The 13,820-nt window shown below is 42.6% G+C and overlaps 1 protein-coding gene across 3 annotated transcripts in view; it reads left to right on the forward strand.

Annotated features, from left to right (window-relative positions):
- LOC109874408 (netrin receptor UNC5D-like) overlaps positions 1 to 13,820 on the forward strand; it is a 317,100-nt gene that overhangs the window by 218,238 nt on the left and 85,042 nt on the right. For all 3 annotated transcript variants that reach the window (XM_031809239.1, XM_031809240.1, XM_031809238.1), the window contains exons 3-4: positions 9,785 to 9,928; positions 11,618 to 11,721. In XM_031809239.1, coding sequence (XP_031665099.1) covers positions 9,785 to 9,928; positions 11,618 to 11,721 — 248 coding nt within the window. The remainder of the gene's footprint in view (positions 1 to 9,784; positions 9,929 to 11,617; positions 11,722 to 13,820) is intronic.

Raw genomic sequence — 13,820 nt, forward strand, 5'->3', positions numbered from 1 at the left:
CTGCGGCGTGGGGTTAATGTTTCATTGTGTCTGTGGGGGGAGGGGAGGAGTGTATATGTGTGTGAGAGGGTTTACGCCTGCCTGTGTACGCCACACGTGTGCCTGAGAAAATATCTCGGGACACACACAGGGAGATAACAGCGGGCCACTGATTAAAGGATTATGGAAAGATGAACATTCCCTTTCCGTGTTCCAATCTCTCCTCTGCTGTGCCTTCCATGTTCAATCTCCACTTCCGTGTTCGAAAATCTTTGTTTCCATGTTTCCATGTTTCTCCAGAAATCCCATGTTCCTCTATATTCCCTAAGCTTTCATGCACTGAGAGCACAACTTCAAGCTCAGTTTACAGGCGATTGAAAAGAACAAGGTGCAAAGAGTAAAATGCCGCAGCAACAACATGAAAGTTACAGTTCTGAGGATGTTCATATGGCAGCACATTTCTCCTCCTCTCATTCATTTATCCCTCTACAAGTTTCCCTCAGTCTTTTGATGTTGCAGATCAGAACAGTCTTAGACGCAAAGTTGGTAGGATTGCTTGTGTAATCGTTGCTTACCAGATTGAGCTTCCATAGCAGAATGCTGTGACGCTGATAAACTTAACCCAGGAGGTTTTAGGAATGGTATCAGTTCTGTTCAGGTACAGTATTATAGAGGATCACTCCTACTGGATTTGGAGAGGGAGTAACTATATTGGAAATATTATAAGGTACTCAGATGAGGTAGCAGAATTGGGTCCATAAAGCATTAGGAATAAACCCAAAAGTGCAGCTCTTAGGCCTGATTCCAAACCCATGTCTGGATAAGGAGGGACTTGAAAGAATGGCTGTCAACAAAGAGGACAAGAGACCATGTTGCTGATATCTATCTTATCTATCTATCTGCAAGGAAAGGGTAAGGGGCCTATGGAGAGGAGACAGGCATTGGTTTGGAATTGGGTCTTTGCATGTGGGAATGGAGACAGGTGTATTGCAGGCCATGGTCCCAGATATACATTGGTATTGGAGTGGAGAAATGGTTGAGTAGGTTGAGAGACATGGAGAGAAAGGAGAGGAAAGAAAGGAGAAGGGAGGTTATTTGTCCCTGACGGTATCTTTGACTGGGAGACAGTTGATACCCAGATGAAGATGGCGAGATAAAGAGAGATGGAAAATTGAGAGAGAGGGGGAAGGATAGAATATCCGTTCCACTGCTCCCTATGATGGAAAGATGGCAGTGATAGTCAAAGAGGGAGAGGAGGGAAGAAAATAAGGAGGGAGGGGAAGCAGAGGACAAGAGGAGAGGCTATCAGTTCCCCCAAAGTCTTTGTTGAAGAGATATTTGAGGAGGAGAGGGGGGAGAGAGAGGCAGGAGGAGAGAGGAAGGGAGAGAGGGCTCTCTGTTTCTGTGGAGGTCCATCATTTTGTATGAGGATCACAGTCGACCTGCAGAGACATCATCTACCTCCCACCAGGCAGGGGCTCAGAGAGAGAGAGAGAGAGAGAGAGAGAGAGAGCGAGGCAGAGGATGAAAACTCAGTCATCAAGAGGAGCAGAGAGAGAGAAGATGAGAGATATGGATACAGAGATACAGAGATACAGACACAGTTGCAGAAGTAATACTCCACTACGGAGACAGAGAGACAGAAAAATATCATTGAGAAGTAAACGAGAAAGGAGCAAGAGCGAGTTTAGACTTAACAGGGTTATAATAACCCCCTGCAGTTTAAGTCAATTTCTGCTCCAGTGCGTTTTTATCAATAAAAGTCTGTTTCCGTTTTGCATTGGTGGCATCTCAATTGGGGAGTCTCAATCCAGTAAGTCCGCCGATGACGGCCATTGGCCTGTGCAATGGCTGGGAGCTGCAGTAGAGTGGTTATTGTGAGACGAGTGGTTTCTGTCACACACAAAAAAAGAACGGTTTGAGCTACAAAACTATTATGTCTCCATTCTGAAAGACGTAGACTCTCACAAACACGCACTGTTGTCGGTTTTGTTATTTGACAACCCAGGGACGTCCCAACTCCATACAAAATGAATATGCAGTAAAACAATGACTGGAGATGAATAGGGGTTATTCCACATAAAAGAATAAGGGTTATTCCACATAAAAGAATAGGGGTTATTCCACATAAAATAATAGGGGTTATTCCACATAAAATAATAGGGGTTATTCCACATAAAAGAATAGGGGTTATTCCACATAAAATAATAGGGGTTATTCCACATAAAAGAATAGGGGTTATTCCACATAAAAGAATAAGGGTTATTCCACATAAAATAATATGGGTTATTCCACATAAAATAATAAGGGTTATTCCACATAAAATAATAGGGGTTATTCCACATAAAATAATAGGGGTTATTCCACATAAAAGAATAGGGGTTATTCCACATAAAAAAATAAGGGTTATTCCACATAAAAGAATATGGGTTATTCCACATAAAATAATAAGGGTTATTCCACATAAAATAATAGGGGTTATTCCACATAAAAAACTAGGGGTTATTCCACATAAAAGAATAGGGGTTATTCCACATAAAATAATAGGGGTTATTCCACATAAAAGAATAAGGGTTATTCCACATAAAGATTGTCCCTGAAGTTTTCCTGAGCTTTCCTCATAGAGAATGATTTGTATCTGTCCCATTATGGTCTCTGTGAGGGCACGGGAGGCGCCAATGGGGCCATCTCCATTTTGAAGTAGTCCATTTTCTTCTTCTACTACTACTATGAGTTGGTATACAAACTGCAAGGTTGCGTACTGCCACCTGGAGTTTGTTGTTCGAACAGGTATAAAGCCAAGGTGGGCTATTTACTTTCCCCTGCAGTAATGTAATGTTTGCTCACAAGCATAATTCATTCGCTGATCCCTCCTGATGACCCGGATGAAATGAGATAATCCTAATTTCACCAAGTTTAAAATGGTGAAAGTCTTCAATGGTGCTGCCCATGCTAAAATGGCCTTTTAGGCCCTAGAGTCCTCTATCTATCTTTATGGCTTTCCTTAGACCCTTCAAAACATACTTATTTTTTAATATATTTCTTGCCTTTTATTTGTTTGTTCTTCAATGTTTTTCTCTGTACTAGTAGCAGTAATAATTTGTACGTATTGTTTTCTAACTACAGATGCCGTATCTTAATTTGAGTGAGGAAAGCAGGAAAATAATCCTGCAGCAACAGGAAATGTGAATTGTCATGTGGATTATAATTAATGGACCTTTTTGTTAATACATTTTTCGTTAGGACAAATCATTTTAAAACCTCAAATACACAAGTTTGCATTTCCTGCTATGCAGGAAAAATTCCTACAACAACAGAAGGATCAAATTAAGATATGGCATCTGTACAGGGGTCCTAAAATACAACATCAAATCGCTAGATGGTCCATTTTATTAATATCCAAACAATTCCATATGTTAAGTTAGTAGATTTCTTAAAAAAGGGTATTTGACCTACAGGGGTATGACTACTACTCACAAGCTTATTTACATGTGGGTTAATCAGACAATGTGGAGACGCCATGAACACGCGTGACTTCCAGCGTTTTAAATGGCTGAATTATCATGCCTTAATGCATGCGTCCCTTTGGTTCTGGGATGAAGTGTGACACACAGCTGGGATCAGACTGAAGATGTTGCTGGGAGCATGTTCCAATGTTCCACTTGTCTGCTAGGGTTCGTCTCGTGTCTGGCCCTCAGCCAGCCAACCACCATCCCCCCCAATGTCAAATCGCACAAACGTTTCCCTGAAGCAGCGTTCAGAAACAGCAAATTAGTCATACGCTCCCCCTGAAGCTACCCGCCTGTCGCAGCGACCCCTAACCACGCCACGTTGACAACAAGCCTCGCCTGTGTCTACATCCATGTGCGCGTCTGCCTCGTGAGCATCTCTAGTGTCTACGAAGAAATAGCATTTGGTCATGACGCTAAGTATGACAGAGACATCCAGGGCCGAGCGGAGCACTCACACACACGAACACTAAACCACACATACACGCACGCACACACGCACACACACACACACACACACACACAAACACATACTCACATACTCACACACAAAACACACACGGTGCTCTGCCAAGCTGTGCTGGGTGGATCAGGAGGCACGTGTAGCTGGCGCAGGGCTACTCCACGCGGGGCCTCTCCACAGACCCAGCCAGAATCCAGACAATGGCACAGAGAACCAGAGAGAGATCACAGCACAGGATCACTGCCGGGGAGAGGAGGATGGAGGGAATGGGGAGTGGTAGAATGAGGGTGTCGTGTCACGTCTGCTCCCGCTCCCCCCCCCCCCCCCCCCCTGGCTTGTGAGGGCGCCAGGCTGCCCTTCCATCCATTACGGACACCTGCCTTCCCTCATCACGCGTATCAACGTTATTGGACTCACCTGTACTCACTCATCATCTGTTTATTTCCTCCCCTATATTTATCAGTTGCCTTGCTCTGTTCCCGGCTGCTGCATGAATTGTCTTTTGTTTGTGCTACCTGTTTGTTGACGCTGTTCCTGTCTCGTTCCATGTCGTTCCATGTCCGTTATTTATTAAATGTTTTACTGCTTCATCTCTCCAGCGTCATCCCATGTGACAGAGGGGTGCAGGGAGAGCGGGGGAGAAGGGGAGGAGAGAGGGAGGAGAGAGGGAGGGAAAAAGAGCAGCATTATCCATGCCACCTTTAGAAGGAGAGGGTAAAGGGAAAAGAAAAGACAAGGGTGGAGGAGAGAGAGGAGGAAAGAGAACATGGGATGCTCTACTCCTCCTCAGGGTCTGTTGTCAAGGCGTCATGGCACTCTGTCAAGAGCCATTGGCAAGACCTAAGCCACAACGAAAGACCTGAGCCACAAGGAAAGTCATGAGCCACAAGGAAAGACCTGAGCCACAGGGAAAGACCTGAGCCACAGGGAAAGACCCGAGCCACAGGGAAAGACCTGAGCCACAAGGAAAGACCTGAGCCACAGGGAAAGACCCGAGCCACAAGGAAAGACCTGAGCCACAGGGAAAGACCCGAGCCACAGGGAAAGACCCGAGCCACAGGGAAAGACCTGAGCCACAGGGAAAGAACTGAGACACAAGGAAAGACCTGAGCCACAGGGAAAGACCCGAGACACAAGGAAAGACCTGAGCCACAGGGAAAGACACGAGCCACAAGGAAAGAGAGGGAGAGACATGGGCAAAGAGGTACAGGAAGAGAGGAAAGATAGAAAAGAGGGGAGAGAGGGATGGAGATGTACAGAAAGAGGGGAGGTAAGAAAGGAATGGAGATGTACTGGGATTGACACACACACACACACACTAAATCCATTTTGAAGCACACAAAGAAAGCAAATGAGGGGAAAACGGTTAGATAGTGGAATACCAGGTCACTGATACTGTGGCTAAGCTTTTTGATCTGCACACAGTGTGGAGAGAGTGTGACTTCCTGATTTTCTCTCACTCCATCTCCCCCTTCAGCCAGCCCCTCATACTGGCACTCACTCAATAAGACATTAGTTTGGGAGGATTATTTGATACCATTAGTCATGGATTTCCTTGTTTGGGCCACAAATTCATTCTTGGATGCACACTCACACACACATACACATACAGGCCGACAGACAGACAAACACACAGCACACACATTGCTCCTTTATGCCCCCTTAAACCGCATTTTCCTTGTATTTTTCTCTATTGAGAGAGAATCGATTTTCTCTGAGAAACATGGATGTGCCCCTTAGTTGTGGCACATGCAGACGTTTAATGTGTCTCCACAGCACCAGTGCACAGAGTGCGTCTGAAAAACTACTGCGCACAGTGGACTTCTGAATGTTCTGACTATTATTCTGCGGAATAAAGCAGAATTCAAAAAGCATATTAAAGATGATAATCGCGTCGTGTTGACTAAATCTGCATCCCAAATGGCACCCTAAATCCCTTTATAGCCCTATGAGCCCCGGTCAAAAGTAATGCAATGTTGGGAATAGGGTGCCGTTTTGGGAAGCAGGATAAAACATAAGTAAAGTAAATTAACTAAAACAGAGTGCCTAACCACACACTTTTATGGCCTAGTCAGCATTCACTCGCAGTTCTACAATGTCTTACATTGCTTCATAGTGAATAAAGATGAAGCACTTCTCCCAATGGACAGGGAGTCATTGTGATTTAAAAGATAGCTGAACACAAATCCCCCTTTAGACGTCTTATTGTATTTAAATCATAAACTAAGTCGCTTGTCAGTAAGCACTTAAACTAGAGATTACAGAATCACTGGCATCAATATGAAGCTTTTAGACAGACAGACAGACAGACAGACAGACAGACACAGGCCTTGATATGAACCCAAGAGGGGGCTCAAACTGAAATCTCAAGACTAACGAATGTCAAATGCACTTGAAAAGGATCTACCGTTTTAATGTTGTACTTTATAACAGTAATTTTTCTGGTGATGGTGCTCCCCTGGGTTATTCAGCTTATTTTAGGACAGGTGTGCACAACACAGGCCCTTATGTTCCACAGTTGTGTTGGTTTTCGTCTCTCCTTGGTACTTGGTGCTTCTGAACGGCTGTAGTGTGGACACACCTGGTTTAACTGGTAAAAATCAGTGTCAAGAATGAAAATCTGCAGGATTGCAGCACTCTGTGTACCCTTGTCTTATGGCTTCCATATTTATGTTTATCTGTCTCAGTAAATATCTCCCCAAACACATCTCTATCAAACAGGTATGACCTACAACTGACAGCGAGTTTCAATTTGGTCTCAACCCATTTGTGGTCCTGTTTGTCTGTCTGTTTGATGGTCCTGTCTGATGTATATTGTGGATAAAGAGCTACCTGTCTAACAGAACACAGAGTTCTTTAATGGAAGCCTTTCCAACATAATCCAGGTAGAATCAGGAATTCCCCAGGGCAGCTGTCTAGGCCCCTTACTTTTTTCAATTTTTTCAGTATTCTTTGAATACTACAGCGATTGAAATGACTGCAACACTTAACAAACAGCTGCAGTTCGTTTCAGAATGGGTGGCAAGGAATAAGTTAGTGCTAAATATTTCAAAAACTAAAAGCATTGTATTTGGGGCAAATTGTTCACTAAACCCTAAACCTCAACTAAATATTGTACTGAATAATGTGGAAATTGAGTAAGTAATGGTGACTACAACACTAGCTAAAATGGGGAAAAGTCTGTCCATAATAATGCGCTGCTCTGCCTTCTTGACAGCGCTATAAACAAGGCAGGTCCTACAGGCCCTAGTTTTGTCGCACCTGGGCTACTGTTCAGTCATGTGTTCAGGTGCCAGAAGGGGGGACTTCAGAACAGGACAGCACGACTGGCCCTTGGATATACACAGAGAGCTAATATTAATAATATGCATGTCAATCTCCTGGCTCAAAGTGGAGGAGAGATTGACTTCATCACTACTGGTATTTGTGAAAGGTATTGACATGTTGAATGCACCGAGCTGTCTGTTTGAACTACTGGCAAACAGCTCGGACACCCATGCATACCCCACAAGACATGTCACAGTTCTGAAAGTCCAGGACAGACTATGTAAGGCGCACAGTACAACATAGAGCCATGACTACATGGAACTCCATTCCACATCAAGTAAAACATGCAAGCAGTAAAATTTCATTTAAAAAAACGGATAAAAATAGACATTATGGAACAGCAGGGACCGTGAAGAGACACAGGCACAGACACATGCATGCACACACACAATAACATACACACGTACATATTGATTTTGTGTTGTAGATATGTGATAGTAGAGTAGTGGCCTGAGGGCACACACTTAATGTGTTGTGAAATCTGTTGTGAATATATTGTAATGTTTTTTAAATTGTATTACTGCCTTCATTTTGCTGTACCCCAGGAAGAGTAGCTCCTGCCTTGGCAGCAGCTAATGGGGATCCATAATAAATACAAATACAAAATGCATGCTGGGAGTGGCCCGCTGAGAGGACTCTTGGAGCCGAAAACACACACACGTCACGTGTACAGACACACAAACACACTCTCTCACTAACCCCCAACCGTGATGGGCAAGTTTGGAACAGTCTGTGAAATTAGCTTTATATAGCAGGCAGGGAGAATAAAGTTATCATAGACAGAGCTGCTTTCCCCTTTGGAGAGCGGCCCTGAAATAGTTTTGAAGACTGTTCTTTCTATGATATCCAGCAGAGCTTCCCTATTATGCATTAATGTTCCAATATGGTCTCATATAGTTTTTTGTGTACGTACAGTCTGTCGCTGTTGGAGAGACTTACAAAATAAAACAACCAATTCCATACCAACCACATATTTGTTCATGATTATGGATTGAATCACAGCTTGAGATATGCATAAATAAATTGAGGTTCAGAGCGAATCGTACACACACTGTACATCAAATTAAAAGGATAATCCACTCAAAAAAATGTATTTAGGAATTATTATTTTTTTAGTCCATTGTTGATACAGTCCCAAAATGCATGATTGCATGTCAGAGAAAAGATATATAACTTTCAAAAAGCAAATTGTAACTCGCCACATCGTCATGATGATGCGTTTTACATCATATGATTGAGAGTCTTTTCAATGCCGGGGTGTTGACGAATCACAACGCACCTTTTTGTGAATAACCGTTTTGGAACCATTTTTTCCAATGTACTGTATCCATAGAAATAATGTGAGGATACAATGCAGGTGGCAGACCTCCAATATACCATATCCATTTGAAACCATTTACTCCCATTTAGTCTCTTGATCATCTGCAGAGATGTATTAAGGCATTAGTAGAACTGAGTAATCAAAAGAGGGTCAGTAACAATCCCTATCTCATGGGCATCATCATATGTCCTCCCTATTGCCAGTCTGAAATAGATTACAGTGGTTTGTGAAAGTATTCACCCCTTGGCATTTTTCCTATTTTGTTGCCTTTTACAACCTGGAATTAAAATGGATTTTGGGGGGTTTGTGTCATTTGATTATTATTTTCCACCATAATTTGCAAATAAATCAATTTAAAATCCTACAATGTGTTTTTCTGGATTTTTTTTATCATTTTGTCTGTCATAGTTGAAGTGTACCTATGATGAAAATTACAGGCCTCTCTCATCTTTTTAAGTGGGAGAACTTGCACAATTGGTGGCTGACTAAATACTTTTTTGCCCCACTGTATATACTGAGATCATGTGACAGATCATGTGACACAGATTGCACACAGATTGACTTTATTTAACTAATTATGTGACTACTGAAGGTAATTGGTTGCACCAGATCATATTTAGGGGCTTCAAAGCAAAGGGGGTGAATACATATGCACATATATATATGCACGCACCACTCGATTTTTGATTTTTTTTAAACAAGTAATTTTTTCCATTTCACTTCACCAATTTGGACTATTATGTGTATGCCCATTACATGAAATCCTAATAAAAATCCATTAAATTACAGGTTGTAATGCAACAAAATAGGAAAAACGCCAAGGGGGACGAATACTTTTGCAAGACACTGTATCTGAGTGATATTCAAAATGATGATAATAAGAAAATGTCTTTATATAGATTTGTCAGGCTTCAGAGTAATCATCTGTGGATAATAATATGACAGACACTCATCTTTCTGCACACCTCTTCATCTGTTGGGGACTGATAATCTCTTATCGACTGGACATTTCATCTCTTATCGCCTGGATATTTAGTATTTTACGTCTCACCAAGTCTTCTGATTACGTTGTGTGATAATCGGTTTTGATAATTTTTCTGATCATCTGGGATATATTCGGATTATGTAATCTGTGATGGTAAACTGTGTTGGTAATCTGAGATTATAATCTGTGTGTTCCTGCAGGGCTGAAGATCCGGGAAGTGATGATCAACGTGTCCCGTCAGCAGGTGGAGGACTTCCATGGCCCTGAGGACTACTGGTGTCTGTGTGTGGCCTGGAGCCACCTGGGCACCTCCAAGAGCCGCAAAGCCACCGTACGCATCGCCTGTGAGTAGCTGAACCAGACTAACAGGGAGGGGGGGCAGACGTGAGTGAGGGAAGATGAAAGAAAGAGAGAAAGTGAGGGAGGGAGAAAGAGAGAATTTGTGAATTTCTATTTGATTTTAAATAGCCAAGTAATAGGTAGTATCTATACAGAATATCTCATCACCATGCCAAGTAATAGGTAGTATCTATACAGAATATCTCATCACCGCGTTTCCATGTCCTCCTCTCTCTCCTTTATTCCTTTCATGCAGATTGGCTGTCAACAGTTTCGTGAAATATGTTTTGTTGTGAAAACATGTTCGGAGGAAATGGTGGTGAGATATTCTGTATAGCTAAAGGTAATGTGTCAAACAATCAATTATTAACATTTAAAAAATTCCCTATTCAAAATGTAATAGAAATACTGTATGCTGCCCTGCACAATCAATGAACCAACCGCATCGCCTAGGGCTATACGCTCTCTCCCAGACTCATGGATACACATTTGGAACGTAGCACAAGGTAACCAGTCCATCCAGTATGCATAATAACACAGTCCACACTCAAAGGCAATTACTCAAATTTGTTTGATTCTGGAGTATAGGCTAGACCAATTATGTGCCAAAGACATCTTAAATCACTCTTGTTTTGTGTATTGTAAAATAGCACAATCATCATTTTAAGGTTTTCCCATTCGGCTGGAGCTCATGAATCTATGCATGTGCATAAGCACTAATATGGCTGTTTTTAATGAATCGTTACCTTTTTATTACACCCAAATTACGGCGTGCCGTGTAAAGGCACGGGGACGAAGACCAAACAAACACTATACAAAACACAGGGGAGAAACCCAACACAAACACTATACAAAACACAGGGTAGAAACCCCAACAAACACTATACAAAACACAGGGTAGAAACCCAACACAAAAGAGTGAGGAGTACCTCAAAGAAATAACACACACGGCACAATGATTATCACACGGGATGAGACCTGTAATCATCTGCGCAATCCACAATGACACAAAAGCCAAAACACACAGCACAAGTACTCAAACGCACCAACGGACATTGTAACAGTAATGGACAGGACTCTCGTAAACCAAGAGCACACTTATACAATTACAAATCACTAGGAATAGGGGCCAGGTGTGCATAATGAAAGTTCCAGAGGGATCCGTGACACAGTGAGGTGAGTTGTAAAAATACTGTGGGACTACTGTTTTGAGGATAAGTGTTTGATGTGATTTTCTATTGTATTTGCATTGACCTCAGAGTGGTTAGAGGGACAATAGAGCCCTGAGTATCAGGCCATTAGGACCCGATGGTAGTTAGCAAATTGGGTACTACCAAAGCATGTCCAGAGAGCATAAAAGGAGATTATCGTGACTCAACGGTCACATGGAATTTTACTGCGGTCATGACTCATCACTGCCAGTGTGGCGGTAATACGGTCAGCGCAACATCCCTAATCCTGTCTCCCTGTGTCCCTGTGTCCCTGTGTCCCTGTGTCCCTGTGTCCCTGTGTCCCTGTGTCCCTGTGTCCCTGTCTCCCTGTGTCCCTGTCTCCCTGTCTCCCTGTGTCCCTGTGTCCCTGTCTCCCTGTGTCCCTGTGTCCCTGTGTCCCTGTCTCCCTGTGTCCCTGTCTCCCTGTGTCCCTGTCTCCCTGTGTCCCTGTGTCCCTGTCTCCCTGTGTCCCTCCTCTCCCAGACCTGAGGAAGAACTTTGAGCAGGACCCCCAGGGGAGGGAGGTGCCCATTAAAGGCATGATTGTGCTGCACTGCCGTCCACCAGAGGGAGTGCCTGTTGCAGAGGTAAGGCCTGCATGTTTTAACTCAGAGTATATACCGATTTTTATAATGCTTTTCTTATGGAAAGTGTTATAATGCATTATAGCAGCATCAAGTCGTTTGTTTTTGTTGCCCACAAAGCATTTGTCAGTTACATGTATTTTTTCATATTTGGATTACTTCTACTCCAGGTTTACAGCATCCAAAGGCACATCCTCATTTCTCTGTGAAGAGATGATTGTTCCCATTTGAACTGTTTCCACTACTAGCCCCATTCCCTTCAGCATCTGAGTGACTGGCTCTTGTTATGTGTATCCATCTCAGAGTGGAGAGGCCTGCTGTATGCTTCAGGCCATATCTATCTCCTCGCATCCCTACGTTGTACAGTGAAGGGATGGTAGAGTTATGACTTATTAAGGTGGATATTATTTGGGTGGCTGCTCCTCTCTGTTCTCATGTCGCTTTCATCTTCAGGGTGAATAAGAAATCAGATTTTCACCGCCATGTTTACTTTCAGTGGTATGAATGTGTGTCCAACCATGTGTGTCTTGTACATTTGCATGTTTATTGGATTGCCTTGGATTGGTGTGTGTGTGTGTGCCTGCCTGCTTGCCGGCGTATGTTTGTGGTGTTAATGTGTGTTCGCACCTTCCTGCCACTGGCTTAACGCAGTTTCTCTGGACACCTCCCACAAGGTCAGAGCCTCCCCCCCCCCCCCTCTAAATCTAATGAGTCATCCAGACAGCCACTCACAAAGAATTGACTACCGATTGCTGTCCATGGTGCTGAAATTGCATCGTGTATATGCAAAGCAATGATAGGCTTTCTGTGGTGCCAGAGCATGTCGCCTATAGCTTTGCTTTAGCTAATGAATAAATCTTTATTTGTAGGCCTATTTGGTTGTCATTTTCACATGTTAAGCCTGACAATTCACAAAGTTATACACGGTGTTGCAAGGCTGCCATGCTGGGTGGTTCGATACAATCGCATACTAATCAGCATACTAATCAGCATACTAATCAGCAACCAATAGATATTTGTTGAATATACAACTGCCCTGTGCAGCCTACTTGAACCTGCATGACATGAGCCATCCTCACGCTCTATCCCAGCTTGGATAGAAAGTTGTTGTGTGTTAAACCAGTCTAATAATGCCAAATAATGCAATCAGTCCACCCTCAAAATACGAGCTTACCTTGGATTGTTTCATTATGCAGTCGAGCCTACTATCTATAGCTGTATACAGTGTTTAGCTGCTATTTAGCTGCTATTTATAAACTTGTTATAAAAATTACACATCAAATAGCCTAAGAATGAGGAAAAAAGTAGTTGGCTTGAGGAAAATTTTTACCATTATTGTTGAACCTCAGGAGGTTTTGTCTGGCTAATAGCCTAAACAAATGGGCTGCAATCAAGGTACATTCAATTAAATCAAATTTGAGAGCCTCCCCTGTCTTCTGAAGTCCTCTTTCTGCTTCTCTCTCTCTCTCTCTCTCTCTCTCTCTCTCTCTCTCTCTCTCTCTCTTAGAAAAAAATCCTCTCTGTGTCTGTGCTTTTTTTTAAGCATAGAGGCCTATAGTAGCTACAGTATGCGACTGAGACATTTTGCATTATATACCCACTGCTCTGCCCATAATTTAAATGTAGTCTTAAATGATGCATGGCAAGATATACCAGAGATAAGAGACAGTTGATATTGCAACCACACAACTCAAACCACTTTTTTTTGTTTGAGCCCTCAAGAACTGTTGTCCGCTAAAAATTATATTCTGTTTGCATCTGCCAATTTATTGGCTGTCCAGTATCCAGACGACCTGTCCCAGCGCTTCCTATCCACAGGGTTGGGGAGAAACAGATGGCGTTTAATCCGTTACCTGTAACTGATTACAAAAAAAAACTGTAAAAGTAATCTGTTACGTTACCAGCAAAACATTTTGTAATCAAATTATAGGTACTTTGAAAAACTAGATGATTATTTCTAGGATTACTTTTAAATTCAGAAAGCATACTTTATGGCACCTTTCTATGTTTTGACATTCAACATTTAAAAAAGGCGAGTTTAAGTTTGTTCCGCCTGAGGGAGTCTGACCACTATGATGACACACCAAATACTTGTGATGGAT

This window comes from Oncorhynchus kisutch, linkage group LG29, assembly GCF_002021735.2.
Source record: "Oncorhynchus kisutch isolate 150728-3 linkage group LG29, Okis_V2, whole genome shotgun sequence".
NCBI classification, from domain to species: Eukaryota; Metazoa; Chordata; class Actinopteri; order Salmoniformes; family Salmonidae; genus Oncorhynchus; species Oncorhynchus kisutch.